Raw genomic sequence first — 15,364 nt, 5'->3', positions numbered from 1 at the left:
AAAATGAAAAGCAGGATTTCTTGCCCCACCCCAGTGTTACAAACCCTGCCAGATAAAAGGTGAAGTAGGGATAGGAAAAAATAAGGGGACCTTAAGGGAAAGAACACAGCAGCAAATGCTCTGGATCTAGGCACAAGAAAATTGCTTCGATGCAGGAATTTATAGTCAGAAACTCTCCCCTGCCAACTTTAGTATCAAGAGTATGTCAGAAATGAGGGTGGAGATGGTGAAGGAAAAGAGAAATGCAGACATACAGTTTCTGCTGCTGCCTGAATTCTCTGGGGTGCATTCATGCCGAGAAGCAGCCAGTGACAACTTCTGTATCAGAGGTTTCTGCAGATGCTTTTCTGTTTTGAGGAGTCAGATAGTATCTTTTTAGATAGCTAACTATAGATTATAGAGCTTAACTTTCATCAGTCATATTTGGCTTTTATTGAATTGGAAAAGTTTTCAAACCCAAAAAGCTGCCAGATCACTACTATGCTTGTGTCTGTCTACTATAGGAGGAAGGGGGAATGAACAAAGTAAAAAGTTAACTGTGCTTAAAGTATCTGTCTTAATTTATTAGTGTCTTTGGCTTGGTAATCAGACCCTACTGACTTAATAGCTATAGCTATATCCATCCTTGTATCATTGGTGCATAGAATTTTTATACACAGCAGATTAGAAATTCTGAAATTTTTGGAAATAAAATAAAACCTGCCAGATGTGACATGTCATTTTTAAATCCTATCTAAGCAAGAGAGAACTGCTGGCCTTTCATTTGAACAGAAGAGTAAGACGTCACAAGAAGACAGATTTTATTTCAATTAATCCCTTGATTTTTGGATTACATTCAGGTCCATCAACAATTAACTAGTGCTAATACAGACCTATGTCAGATGGGTGGTGAAACATCTTGCAAGAGTTAAACCAAGTGCTTTTAGGGAATAAAACTATATTTTTACTAAAAAATATTATTTTTAATAGAAGTTTTAATATCTCATTACACTGTTGTAAAAAAAGACCAGTGGCATAAAAGCAGGCTGCAAGCTACTTGTGGAAGACAACTTTTTATTGCAGCTGTAAGCCACTCAGAAAAGTTTGCTGCCTCTTACACTGATTTCTGCAACAAACCTCTGAAATCAACTTCTTAAGCCTGTTAGTTACTACTCAGCTGACAGTGTGTAAGTTTGGTAACCTGAGGAAAGAAAATAGCCCTTGAGGACATGTACAAGAAAGTGTCACACCTGTAATCATTTTATGGCAATTACAGACTTCAGTTATGTTTAATGGAATAATTTCTTTCTGCCAACAAAAATATTAAGAAAATAGCACAGACATTTGAATTTACAAAGACAGAAACTGCATTGCCAGCTTCTGATATTTTATTATGCATCTACAAAGATAACGCTTGCCCTCCTTTGAAATCAGAAGGTAGGTTTTCAGTACAGAGCTTTGGCTACACCATTTCCACAAATCAATCCAAATCCATTTAAAATGCATTCTGTTAAGTGCTTTTATGGAAGACAGAAAGGAACTAAAACACTAGGAAAGCATCTTCCCATCCCTACCCATAAACAATAAAAGCTACCAGACTTGAAGGCAGACAAACTCGGAGCCACCTTCATAATGCCACATTTCTCCTCCTGCCTGTCTAGCTTCCTCTCATCAAAATACTTACAGCTCTATTCCATGAAAAAATTTGCATGCAACAGACATTCATAAATCTGTAACAAAGAGCCTATTAAAACCTGAGGTAAAAATTTTGCATTTTACATCCTCACACTGGACGCACAGATGTTTCCAATGACATTTTTGGCATAACAGTGTAGACACAGCTTATGAGTAGGTCCAACCCACCTGTATAGATTCGGAGCAATTTTGTGTAGTGTGCATATCCAGAAAGTTAATATTTATGATAAAGGTTTGCATACTAACCTGCCAAGGACGATCCCAATCAAGAGGAATAGGAAATGCTCCAAACCAAGCTCCCAGGATACTGCATATAGTAGTAATCTGTAGACTGCTTTCCCAGATGGAGGTGGCTCTGTAAAAAAAAAAGATTTCAACAGAAGTAAAAATTACTATGTCAGAATGTTAGATGTGATTTCTCCCAAGATTTTTAAGACTACAGATTAAAAAAATCATGTATTTGATAAATAGCATGAAGGTTTCTCCTAAAAGACACAATCTATGTGTAAAGTGCAACTTGCATATTTTAGCTATAATTGCAATTTTTCTATACAACACATTCAGAAGACTTTATTCCTCTTGACCTATTTTACCTGAAAATACTCCTATTAAGCTTGAAGCACAGCTTGGCTGACTAAATGAAAATATCACAATGGTACTGTGTGCATTGCAGGGAAAAGAAGACACAAAGGGTAGCATGGGGTTGTAGAGCAAAGCACACAGTCACAGTCACAAAATACTCCCTGGTGTAGAGATGTTCTTATTATTTGAAGACCATGACCATTTGAAATTTAAAATAGAAGTGCACTGTTTGAATATTCCAAAGCAAATTCCCATCAGCTGGAAAGAAACATTGCAAATAAATGTAACCTGCACATTGCAACATTGCATCCAAGCTCAAGTCACTCCCTGCAGGATGAATTTATTGCACACTGAAGAATTCTTGCATTGCCAAGTATGGCACATGGCATAAGAGATGTTAATGACTTTGGTTCTCAATTCCTTGCCTTCTACCACTACTATGAAAGTTCTGAAAAAGTTTGGTTTCTGTTTAATAAAGAAGCATTCACTGTCCATCATCAGTCTACCAAGTGATTATTTTGCTCATCTCAAGACAGCTTCTGGATAGACAAGATCTGGAATTTTGGGCTGCACCAGGATGGAAATACTAAGCAACACTTAGTATTTGATGATGCCTTGCTTTACAAAAGATATTGCTAAGTTTCTAAGAGTATGCATTTCACAAATGTGATAAAATAGGTGAAATGAAAATTGCAAGAAGCCCTAGTTATGAATTTATACTATTTTCTTGCAAGCTCTAAATAAAATCTGTTTTCTACCCAGGTGATATCTTATCTCAGACTAGTGATTTGAAATAAACATTCTCCATAAGCAGCAGCAAAAATCAGCAATTGAAAGCTGATTTCTTAAAGGCTTGCATGCAGGTGGCTATTTCAGCCAACTACTGCTGATAATGGCAAAAGCCATTTAAAAAACAGTAACCTGCCTTCATTAGTACAGATAACCCTTTCTTGTAGACTTTATTTCCCTCATATCTGCTTACACCAGCACATGATAGCATATGATCAGTGTCATGATATTGGTCACAACACTAGATGTCAGAATATGGAGTCCAGTGGTAGCTGGCCTGGACTCAGCCCTTCCCAAACAGAATTAGTGAAAAGACTCCTATTTACACAGAATTTAAGTTTTTACGATGGAGAATACACAAGCTTCTTTTTCACATTTTATATGTAGATAAATATGTCAGTAAGAAAAAATGTTTAATTTTTTTAAAAAATAATTTTTTTAAAAAAGAAATCTATTTGATCCATCAAATTGATACCTCCAGCTCAAAAATGTACTCAGTTTTAAATGTGGAGCATGTGCAATTTTCTCTCTGAGCCTCCATTGTGTTTCATATATACAAAAAAACTCAACAATCCAACCAACACCTTCACTCCACCAAACTCTCAAACTTTAAAATATAAGCAATAAACCTGCAGTGTCACAGATCACGTTATCATGAGATGGAACATATAATCCACCTCCTAGAGACATGAGCACTTAGAGACTGATCTTGTAGCAACCTTATTACAAGTGGTTTTACTGGCAGTGACTGCTCTTTGAAGTGCTGCAAGCAGAAACTGAGGAAGCAAAGTATCTCTGCAGAAAAAAATGTAAGAACTTTGCAAGATTATCCCCAAAATACTTAAGTCAGAATGACTCAGTTGTACCATAGCTATTATGATGCAATAGATAACATACAAGGTACTTGAAGGTAACACAATGAACAGACCTATGGCATCAAGTGCTTCAGTATTTTCACACTAGACCACCAGAAATACAGCAGAAAGCTATCCAGAGCAAGAGCTGGGTGTCTGTTACTTATTTACACTTGCATCTCAAGATAAAATTTCTTTTTCTAGATCTCTTTGTCTTACTGCAAAGACAACAGCACAGACACATTTTGATCTTATAAATAATGCACAGGCAAGTAAGAGTAATAAAAATTAATGCCAGCAGTGACTTAAGTCTAAATGGTATTCAGATATTTTAGAAAACACATTCCTTTCTCATACTAAGCTATACACTTAATCAGACTCTCCAGCTTACTGTTCCAGCACAACTCATTTGCTAAACTCTTCTTTCAAGGTAGACAGATGTGTTGAGCTCACCTAACCATCCTTTTACTCTGTTCCCACCAGTCTCACCTCATTCTACATGGATAAGTTAGACATAAACTTTTACTGCATCAGGTCCATACTCAGCTTGTGCCTAAAAGCATGACATTTCAACTTGTTCAGTGTCACACAAAAACCCACAAGATTATTTCACATAACTCACTAATAAGAAGTACATATAAATTGCCACAGCAAAAATGTCAAAACAAGACAAACAAGACAACTCTGCTTCCTATGCCATCACTGTGCTGAAATAACATTAAGATCTGGACTAGCAAAGAAAGAAATTGACAGGCATTCAAAAAAGACAGACTGCTGTCAAACATCTGTTATTTCTCATCTTTCCAGTTGTAAAACCTCCAAAAATTACAAAATGAGTGAGCAATGATTTGTTTTGCCTTAACAACTCCATTCTTTTATTAAAGTTTAGCATGTGTCAAGGATAGGGTTGAATAATAATAATGTCATGGCTGTCACTAAGGTGAAAAGGAGGTAAAAAGGCTCGTACTACTTTAAATATACTATTTTAGAAAAAACGAATGCTTGAAAACTCCAACACTGAAAAGAGCTTGCTTTAAAATTTGAAAAAAAAAGGATGGGTAAAGACTAGATACTTAAGACCACAGCAAATAATGTATCATTTTCACTATTACATTAATGTTAAAAATACTGTTAAAACAGTTTTTCTTTTGACTTGTTTTTCATCCTTTAAAAGCAGTACATACAAAGGTACTATTGGATCATGTGCAAGACTCTCCCTGTACAGCTCATCTCAGGTCTCCTTTATTTGACAGCCACTATACTGGACCACAGAACAATTTTACACCAGTAAAATGAGCATCTGAAACAATGCTTCCTTCAAACACATATAAAGAAAGATTTAGTGTCTAGATCAATGTCTTCAAATAATAATTTTGTCAGAAAAGCTTTTATAAGCCTGTTATTATAAATATGAAAATCACCCTAAATTCGGCAAGTTTTTCTTTCTTTACAAAAATCCCATGATATATTGAATTTATATCAATTCTGTCCATTTCTATTCTGGGTAAAATCAGAAACTTTAGAATAGAACTTACCCATTTTTACTAAACACCCGTATCCACGCTTGTATATTTGGTCCCAGCATACACAAGCATTGTAAAGTAGTAAAGGTAGACAAAAGAACTGAAAACAAAAACGTCTCAGTCACTGACCTACAACATAAAAATATTACCAAGTTAAGCAAGGTAGTAATTTTCTAAGAGTTCCAAGATTTCAAGAAAAACAACCCCTCTAAGTCAGCTTGTGAAAGCACTTCATGCTTTTTTAAACCTCTTGTAGAAGAAAAAATTTTCTTCTAACTGTGTGGTATAGTAGAGAATAATGGAAAGTATTCTGCTGTTACCTCAGCAAAGACTTAAATGCAGAAATATTTTTAAATGTCTGATACCTGCCACATTTTCAAAAACACAAATGTACCTCATAGAGAATGGCTGTAGAGCAGCCATTGAATCAAACTACATTATGCCATTGTTAGTCACTATCTTATGTCTCAGAAAGCAGGCTGATTCATGCCTCTCCTTTTTAATAATCCCTAAAAAATAAAAAATATCAAAAGAATAAAAGATTTGCAGGATGCACATTTCAGAATCTTATGGGCAAAAAGGACTACATGAAACTTGGAAAAACGTTTGTACCCATACGTGTAACAGAAAGTAAAAGGAGTTGATGTAACTCTCTTGAACAACACATCTCAAAAATTGTAAAAAACAGCTTCTAAACCAACACGAAACAAACAACAAAACCCACCAACATAAACCCCTAAAAAAATCAAGGCAGCCACTCTTTTTCTCTCATACTTTTAGTGTATCAGGAAATATGAGTACTTAACACCAGTATCTGCAAGGACAATCGCCCCTTAAAATGTTGAGAGAAAGACAGGGTCTTCTGACTTACTCTATGAGAGGTGCTCCATAAAGAACAATGATCGTATGAAACAGTATGCAAGACATGAAAAAGTACATACAGCATTTTACAAATCTGGATATCTAGAAAAGAGCAATAAAATGTCAGCATAATGTTCCAAAATAAAAGCAAAGATAAGTAACATAGTGCATATCTTATCAACAGCATTGTATTCTACCTATTTCTTTAGTTTCAGCTACAGCAGAGTATGGTAACAGCATGGCATGTTTCCAAAGTTTTCCCCATCTTTAATAACTTTAAATAATTAATTAAAAATGATCACACTATGTATCTTTCTTTTTTTTTTCATGCACCCTGTCATAATAAGGCAAGCATACATAAGTATAACTGAAAATAGCAAGATGACAGATACTCCTGTTGGATGCTTTTTCATTCTTGTTTTACATCTGAGTGTTACGTCCATTGATTAAAAGACGTCTTTCAGAGAAAATGAATTTTTAAAAGCAAGAAAATACGTAATGTGAAAAGATTCAGAATCAAATACAATACTTAAAATTACATGAAATAAAAACCACTGCATTTTGAACTTGGCATCTTAAATTCTAAATCCATTTGAGAAATGTCCATGACTTTTTATAAATCTTCAAAACATATTTTTTTATGAATCTGGACAGTTTCTGGGTACTCACTATAGCATATGGATGTTATAGCCACTGCATAGAGTTCTGGTTAGGAATGTTCTGATCAGGTCACCAATGGAATCTATAATTTCACTTGAACACTTTTTGTTAATATTTATTCCTTATGCTAGACTGGGATGAAACCTCCCATGAAACAACTCTAACCCTGCTTCATCCTTAAACCAGATGGTTAAAATACTTGTTTTCCATAATGAGGATGTGTAGTTCACATGCCCTTCAGTCAGCAGAACTAGACAGAAGCTTTGCATACAAAGCTACTGCTTTCAAGTGATGTTTAACTGTTTAAGAATCACCACATCATCTGACTCAGCAACTTGGGAGTGCAGACTTCAAAATGCTGCTGTGTTCCCCTACTCCTGAACAAACTGTGTGCTGCCCAAAGTTCCTTCTTCAAACCTGTTTCCTTTGGATTCACACCTTTAATATTCCCATCTCAAATTGAAGCAGCAAAAATTTCTCCTAGATTTAGATTCTTCTGTATGCAAATTTCATCACTCAAGGAAATGTTGTCATTATAATACTTTTCCAGATAGTTTTTTAAAATTTACTAAGTTTGCGTAAGTTGTAATGCCTATTCTGTCTGTCCCAAATTCTAAAAACTATTTCTTTTCCTTCCAAGATATTAGAAACTACACATGGAAAAGGTGTTTCTTCATAAGACTGAAGGTCAGGCTTGGACTATGAAATGAGTCCTGGGGCCATTCACTTATGCTGATTTTTGTCAGCAGGTAAAGTGGTGGAAGATCAATGGCTGGGGCTACAAACAACAACGTGTTGACAGGAAAAAGGAAAAGCACAGAATTGCTCACATGGAGAGGTTATTTACTGTCAGGGAAGGTTGAACATCATGAAGACATTGGATAACATATTTCAAAAGGTGCTACACTCAGCTCATTCATGGAAAACAAGAATTCACCACCAAAACCTGTCTTCTTTCTTTCTTTTACATTTGACTGTTCTAGTGATAAAATCTGCTACCCCTCCATGCTGTCTGGTATCAATTTGAGGATAACTTACCTTGAGAGCAAGTGAACTTCTCTTAGGACACTGATTTGTTTTAAGGACTAAGTGCAAGATTATATTAAGGGTACCAACAGAACCAGAACAAACACAGAGCCACGCAAGGTGTGTTCCCAAAACCGTGAACCCGTCCCAGAAGAAACCCGGCACAACCGCTGTCAGAACCACCGAGAAGGCAGAGAGGAGGTTGACAGCCAGGAGCCTCCTGACTTCTGCTTCTCTCATCGTGTTCCCCACGGGCCGGACACCTGCAAGACACCCACCCCGCTCGTCACCCACACGGACACGGGCAGGGCGGCCGGGTCGGGGCTGCCCCATTCGCGACACGCGGGGCACAGCCCCGAGCTCACTTTGGGGGTGAAAGTGAGTATTTTGGGGCAGAGAAACGCCACGCGTTTCCAAACCAACCCCAAGCCCACGGACACAGCAGCGGCACCGGGAGCGGGCAGCCGCCCCCCCGCCACCCTCACACCGCCGAGGCCGCTTCCTCAGCCGCCGGGCCGGGCTGCTCCTCACCGCGCCCGCTCCAATCGGGAGGCAGCGTCTGAGGGGCCTCGCTCGGCGGTGCCTGTCCCGGGCACAGGGGGCGGGCGGGGAGTGGGGGGCGTGAGGGGCCCAACCGCCTCTTACCGCAGCGTCACCGCCGCCGCCGCGGAGACCCCGCGGGACCGCCCGGCACCGGAAACGAAGGCGGTGGCGTCAGTTCCGAGGTGTACCCGGAAGCGGCCGCTTGTTGTGGTGGCCGCCATGGTGTGCGAGAAGTGTGAGTGTTCCCCTGGGCCCGGCACTCGGAGGTCCCGGGCGACCTCTGAGATGAGCCGAGTGGAGCAGAAACAGCTCCAGGTCCCTGGGCTGGGGGTGGCGGCGGCTCCGGGAATGCCTTGTGTGCGAGCTGAGGTTTTCCCGCCGGCGGCGCTTGTGGTGAGTGTTGCCGCGACGTAGTTATAATTCCTTTCCTTTGTGGTGTTCCCTTACGTAGGCGAGAAGAAACTCGGTACGGTGATCACTCCCGATACGTGGAAGGATGGCGCAAGAAACACCACAGGTAACCCAGGCGAGATTTAACACTTGTTCTTCGGGTATCTTAAAGCCAGTTGGACACCTGAGCTGTCTTGTGATCTTTAGGCTAACATCTGAAACAGCTAATCAGGTTAATTTTTAACTCCTGTAGTTCCCATCCCATGCTAACTTAATGCACTAGGAATCTACTTCTCCTGACCTTTTTGTTTTGTTTTTTTTCCTTGTGTGAAATGACAATACCCAAAGCAGAGTGTAAAGCGTTCAGTTGTCCTGTGCGTTAATGCTGTGCTATACGTTTTGTCTCTTTGTGCCTGTATTTGCATATGAGTAAAGCTGTAAACAAAGCTTTTTACACTCTGCTTGGAACTGGGAAATTTATTGGCTTGTGATTTATTTTTTTTTAATTCTTTTGGTAGAAAGCGGTGGCCGCAAGTTAAATGAGAACAAGGCATTGACCTCAAAGAAAGCAAGGTGAGTATTTCATTCTCATTTTGACTGTAAAAATCAAGTTTGCTGCAACTGATGTTTGTTTCCTGTATTTCTGGGCAGTTGCTCGACATACTTAAAAAACAAAAAAATTGGTGTGTATTATGACATTTTATTATTTGGTAAAGTAATATGCATATGTATACATATTTCTTGTGTATGGAATCATAGAGCATGGGCAGCTATTTTACTGCAGTTCTCATGAAAATCATTAAGGTTTGATTATTTTTTTTATGTTGGGATGTGGAAAGGTGTTTTTTCCATAATGCAAAAAAGCCTCTCTTCTTGGGGAAAGTGGGAGCTTTTCTGTAGATTTTGTGCAGCCTGTTGTTGTCCCAGAATGGGGTCTGTTGACCTGGTCTGCAATAATCCTGTCTGCACACAGAGTTAAAGGTATTTCTTTATTCCAGTTTTGTGCAGAAAGCTTTGTTAGGTGGTAAATTCACAAAGCCAGCACACCCCTTGCAGAAAGCTATTGAATATTTACTCCGTTTAGCAAGCATCAAGATCCACCTTTATTTACACTTACTGGTTAATAACTTACCACTACCAGTCTCATTGGTTAATTGTACTCCTTGCTTCTTTTTAAAGGTGCAGTGTTCTTTTTAATTAAGGCAGGTGTTCAGTCAGGAGTGGTCTTAATTGAGGAGGGGGTAATTTCTTGAGCCTGTGGTCTTGATCTCTCATTGCCCTCTTTAGTTTCTGTTGAGTTGTGCTGACTTTATGCCTTGTGTCATGTTTTCTTCTTAATCTCTTGAAGTGGAGCCTCTAAAGATAAATGGTTATTGAGGCAGACAAGCCAGAGTCCTCTTACCTCAGTTCTTGTTATTCCTGTAACTCTTCAAGGCTGTTATCCAGTCCGTTAGCAGCTTCTGGTATTCCTTAACAATCTTGTCCTTGTCATCACTGTTATAAATAATCCTTGTATGTCCCTTTACTAAATTGTAGTTTTGCTGGAATTTCTTGTCTAAGCCAGCTGGCTTAGACTTTTTAGGTTGAGGCAGAGGAAATCCTTTCTTTCAAGGTGTATAAATAAAATTGTTTTCCCTTTTCCCAGGTTTGATCCGTACGGGAAGAACAAATTCGCAATATGTCGGATTTGTAAGAGTTCTGTCCATCAGCCAGGGTCTCACTATTGTCAAGGGTGTGCCTATAAAAAAGGTGAGTTCTACCAAGTACCAAATTATCCTAGTTTGGTTTGAAATTAGAGAGCAAGTGGAACTGTTTAATTTGTCTCACCTTAGAGGGAGAAGGCTGAGATGAGATTTAATTGCTTTCTTCTACTACTGACAGGAAGGTGCAGAGAAGACAGTCAGACTTTTCTGAGGTTTACAGTAGTAGCATAAGAGATGATGTACACAGGTTAGAATGTGGAAAATTCTAATCACATGCAAGGAAAGCAATTTTCAGTGTTAGAGTAGTCAAATACTGCAATAACAGGGACCCACAGAGGTTGTGGAATCTCTTAAGGGAGGTATTCAGAGCTTGACTTGAAAAGCTGTGAGCCAGCCTCATCTGATTTGGCTGTGTTTTGAATTTGGTGGGACCAGAGAGTTGGAGTTCCTTTCCCACCTAAGTAATTCCAAGGTTCTGCTTCTTTTAGAATGTTTTGGTACCTAAAGTAGTAGAATTGGAAGAATAACAGTGAGCTTAATCTTGGCAGTTGCTTAAGCAATGGTTTGATTTTATCTTAGATTTTTTAAAAGTTAGATTTTTTTAGAACTCGATAGCTTGTTGCAGTCCCTTTTCCACATTCTTCCCTCTCTTTTTTTTTGTAATAGCTAAATCTGAAAAGCTATAATGTGCTCTCAAAAAAAAATCCAAACCCACTAAAAAGAAGGACAAACAAAAAAAAAATCCCCAAACCAAAGACCAAACACCCCAGATATCACCCCCCCACAAAAACCCCAACCAACCAAAAACCCACAGAAAACCTCGAATCCAACTTCTGATCTTGGTAAAGTGATAGGCTGGTTTACCTGAAGTAGAATTCCTGGGAAATAGAAGGTAAAGATAGAAAAAGAGAACTAAGTTGTAAAATCAGTTAAGAAAGTATCTCTGAAGGCAAATTATGCTCATGGTTGTCTTTTATCTCCCTGTATTCTTATGCATTCAGTGGTTCAGCCATTGAAAAGTCATTTCTCTGGACCAGTTGTGAACATGCTTGGTGCATTCTGTGCCAAGTTTGGCATAAGGTGAAACTGAAAAAAGAAAAAGTAGAATATAGTGGTCATTCCTAGAAAGCAAGATACTGGATTGTGTGATACCTAATACATAAAATCTTTCTGTACTTACAAGTTATGTGTGAATGACTGCACTGAAATTCTGCTTATACCTTGAGTTCCTATCTCCCATATTCAGAATAAGCCTTCAGTATTGTTAAAAACTGTCCAGAAATTCCTGGGGGGAAAAAAATCTCTTTTAAGCAAATTTGATGGAGAGCCTTAAGAATATGAAACTTTTACTAGTGTTGTGACATTGAGTAGGTAAGCAGAAGGGCTGAAACTTTTAGTTCCTGGAGGGGAAAAAAAGCAACATGAACTCAGTTACATTACTGATACCGAGGAATCCACATAGCACACAAAAATGGGGTGAACCAATTGTTAGAGGCAGAGTTACAACTTACCCATAGTAAATTATTAAATTAATTTGTTCTAGAAATGCATACTGTGTCACTGAGTCAGTGGTTTAGCAGCCTGCTTTGGGAGGTTTGCCTTTTCTAGTTGCTAGCTGCTCACCAGATGGCTGCCTGAATCCCATATGGTAGAACTTTATTCTCTTTCTTAAACCTATGTCTGGTTTGGGTGGGCTTCAGGGTATTTTGTTTTCAGCTTGTCTGTCCTTCCACAATGAATCTGGTTTGTTCATAAAATGCAGAAGTCGAGGTGCATTAGGCTCTAGTTCTAACCACCAAAGATGCAGTTGTGGTGTGTTTCTTGAAGCAAATGCAGTCGTGTGGCTTCATGTTTCAGTTATTGCATATCTTAAATTCAGAGGCAATCTAGAGATAATTACCCCACAATTGAGTATCTGAAATGAGCAGCCTGTGGGCTGCATTTTGCCCCTCAAGGTAAATCATGTGGCACATTTGCTGCTGTTCTCTTTCCTAAGGGACTCTGCTATGTGTCCAGTCACATGGTGTCAATATATGAAAGCATAGGATTTGGAGACAATTAACAAGGACATGTCACTTGACATTTTTTTGTCTGCTGATGGATGGTCTTATAAAATGAGACCGTTTCCCTACCAGACAAAACTTCTAGTACCCTTTCTGGCTTTAGAGGAAGAGGGAAGCATGGAGATAACCTGTTCCTTTGCCCATGCAGAGCTTGTGTACTTTTTGCCACTCAAGTCTTCTGAGTTGCCCCTCTGCGTTTAGCTCAAAGTCCTCTGGGACATCAGTGGGCATCTGCACTTCAGCTCTCAGGTGTTCTTGGTGTCCATCGTTTCTCACTTCTGCTACTCTATATATAATTCTGTAAAAACATGTTCTTCTCAACTTGGTCAATTGTCTGAAGGTCCACACCTTTGAATTTCATACTTAGGAGTCAGTTTGTTGGTGACTGTATTTTCTTAGTTCAGCTACTTCCTATCTGTCTCATGCCTCACTTTTATAGTTTAAATGAGTTTAATCACTGTTTTTACTTGTCTTCCTTTTCTGTCTCTCTTCCAGTATTCCATAAAGTTATAGAGGCTTTGGGCAGTGATGTGAACCATGATAGTCTCATGATACTTTTTTTTTTTTTTTTTTTTTTTTTTTTTTTTTTTAAGAGCAGTGTTACCCATGTGCTGCAAATAATGATTTGTATTACACGTTGTTACTATTACTTCTGAATTCACAATGTCAGGTGAGAAAATGCTCTGTGTCATTGCGAGCTCATTGAAAAAATAGTCTTTACAAAGACATAGCAACTTTTTTGTGAAAGAAAACTTAAGATTTTAAAATAATTTACACACCTTTTGTGTGCTTATAGGCATCTGCTCAATGTGTGGCAAGAAGGTCTTGGATACGAAGAACTACAAGCAAACGTCTGTCTAATTGTATCGATTAGTCTTTTTATCAACTTTTAACTTCTGTGTCTTTGTAAATTTATTTGTGAATATTACTTTCTGGAAGATAATAGATTTACTTGGAATGAGATAGGAGGTAAAGACAGCCTTTTTGTTTGCCTAGAAATGCACTTAATTGATTTTTGTTGTTTTAGCACTAATGATAGGCAAAAGAACTCGTTTTCGGGAGCTGATACAGTTTTTAGTGAAGGAGGAGATAATTCTAGTGGATAGGTTTGAAACTATGTTACCATCATAACACAGTTCTTAAACCCGTTATTCTTTTGCTGTATTCTTGAGTCTTCTAGTCCTGTAGTAGTGTTTCAAAGATGTATAAAATATCAGCTTGTGTCACCTCATTAAAGTAGTATCTTCATTTAATTCTATACTTATGAGTATTTGTAATTATTCTGACCCCAAACTATTATGTCTTTCCCTCTTAGTTGTTCAGCTTCACAGATTTTAATGCAATTACGCTCTTGGATTTTCTTACTTCTGGCAGTACAGTTGGTTCAATCATAAACTGTTAAAAGTAAAGAAATTTAATGTGTTACCCTGCCAGTTCTTGCTTTTGCAGGAAGGCTGACTAGCTATTCCTTTATTAGCCTCTGAGAAAGGAGGCTTTTCATATGGCATCTGGTGGCCCAAGGCAATAAAATAATGAGCATCAATTTCTAATGCCCCATCTCAGTCTCATGATTTCCTATGTCTGGCTTTTTAATACTTGGTTTGATATTGGCTCGCGGATTCTATGATTTGCTTATGGATGTGTCACCTTTGAAAGATCAAAACAGGCTGCCTTCTCTTAAGTATTGGTTTGATCTAAGAAGTGAAGTGAGCCTCTCTAAAAGTGGGAGGCTGATCATGGCCCTGCATTTCTTTTGTCCTTCCATTATTTTGTACAAAAGAGAACAGTGTTCACTGCATGCATCTTAAGGGAAAAGAATGGTACTCTTAATTCACTGTGGGGGTTTAACTACACCTATTTAAGTGTTTACTTCTCCCAGCAATCTCCTCTTGGCAATCTGGTATGCTTTTGCAACTTTCTTTCAACTGTAACAGAAAAACTATCAATGGAAATTTCCCTATGAATAGATAGTCGGATTTCGGTTTTCTTTTGTTCTCAGGTCTGTTACTGAGACAGCTGCATGACTAATTTAGACTGAAAATTTGCTGTTCTCTTTGTGTTAGTGAGAGAAAATAAATAATACTGGATATATAGTGATTTTATTTGCTCTTAGCTCATGCCATGCTGTGGTTGTGCTATAAGTAGCTCTCTAGAAGGGGTTGCCTGACATTCCCTGACACCCTTAACTAGCCATTATTGAACATTTGAAACCAAAATTTTTTGTTCCAGATGTTTTGACATCTTGTACTTGCTAAAATGATAATTCTTTTCAGCATGTTATATTTACTAAGAAGCTTTGTCAGGATAGTGGAATGAGCTGGATCCCCCAAGAGAAGAAAGAAATGCTGCTGCTTCCCATGTTAAAAGCTTCACCTTTTAATTGAATGGAGGTACCTGGACCAGCTGGTGGTAGCTGGCAGCCTGCAAGCTTATTTCCACTTGGCAGAGGCCACGTGTTTCCAAACACATCAAGGAATTCTAATACTAGTGTACATCTCTTTTGCACATCGTCTGTGTGGGTGAAAAGAAAATGTCTATAACTGGCTTCAATTTTTGCAGAAGGTGCTTGTCAGCAGAGGGTGTGGCACTTTCAGGTGGCAGATTGTCCAATACTCTTCAGATTGGGTGAAGAACCTATGGGTGTGTTCTAGAAGATTGCTTCTCACTATTTTGTGAATAAAGCTTGCCTTCCTAAA

At 38.4% G+C, this 15,364-nt stretch overlaps 2 protein-coding genes across 3 annotated transcripts in view; one reads left to right on the top strand and one right to left on the bottom strand.

The window, feature by feature from the left end:
• Positions 1 to 8,679, bottom strand: part of PIGF (phosphatidylinositol glycan anchor biosynthesis class F) — an 18,045-nt gene extending 9,366 nt beyond the window's left edge. Inside the window, exons 1-5 of one of the 2 annotated variants that reach the window (XM_030446565.1) lie at positions 8,615 to 8,679; positions 7,982 to 8,232; positions 6,294 to 6,385; positions 5,435 to 5,551; positions 1,921 to 2,029 (exon numbers count right to left, since the gene is read on the bottom strand). In XM_030446565.1, the coding sequence (XP_030302425.1) occupies positions 1,921 to 2,029; positions 5,435 to 5,551; positions 6,294 to 6,385; positions 7,982 to 8,209 (546 nt within the window). In that variant the 5' untranslated portion in view covers positions 8,210 to 8,232; positions 8,615 to 8,679. Of the gene's footprint in view, positions 1 to 1,920; positions 2,030 to 5,434; positions 5,552 to 6,293; positions 6,386 to 7,981; positions 8,233 to 8,500; positions 8,576 to 8,614 lie in introns of those variants that run through there. The other variant, XM_030446566.1, reaches the window with a different exon arrangement.
• CRIPT (CXXC repeat containing interactor of PDZ3 domain) lies at positions 8,647 to 15,364 on the top strand. The gene is made up of 5 exons (XM_008496527.2): positions 8,647 to 8,747; positions 8,964 to 9,029; positions 9,421 to 9,475; positions 10,548 to 10,651; positions 13,465 to 15,364. Exons 1-5 carry the CDS (start codon positions 8,732 to 8,734, stop codon positions 13,527 to 13,529), a joined length of 306 nt encoding a protein of 101 aa, XP_008494749.1. The 5' UTR covers positions 8,647 to 8,731; the 3' UTR covers positions 13,530 to 15,364.

Source organism: Calypte anna, chromosome 3 (genome assembly GCF_003957555.1).
Source record: "Calypte anna isolate BGI_N300 chromosome 3, bCalAnn1_v1.p, whole genome shotgun sequence".
In the NCBI taxonomy this organism is placed as follows: domain Eukaryota; kingdom Metazoa; phylum Chordata; class Aves; order Apodiformes; family Trochilidae; genus Calypte; species Calypte anna.
This window is presented reverse-complemented; position numbering and strand designations above follow the sequence as displayed.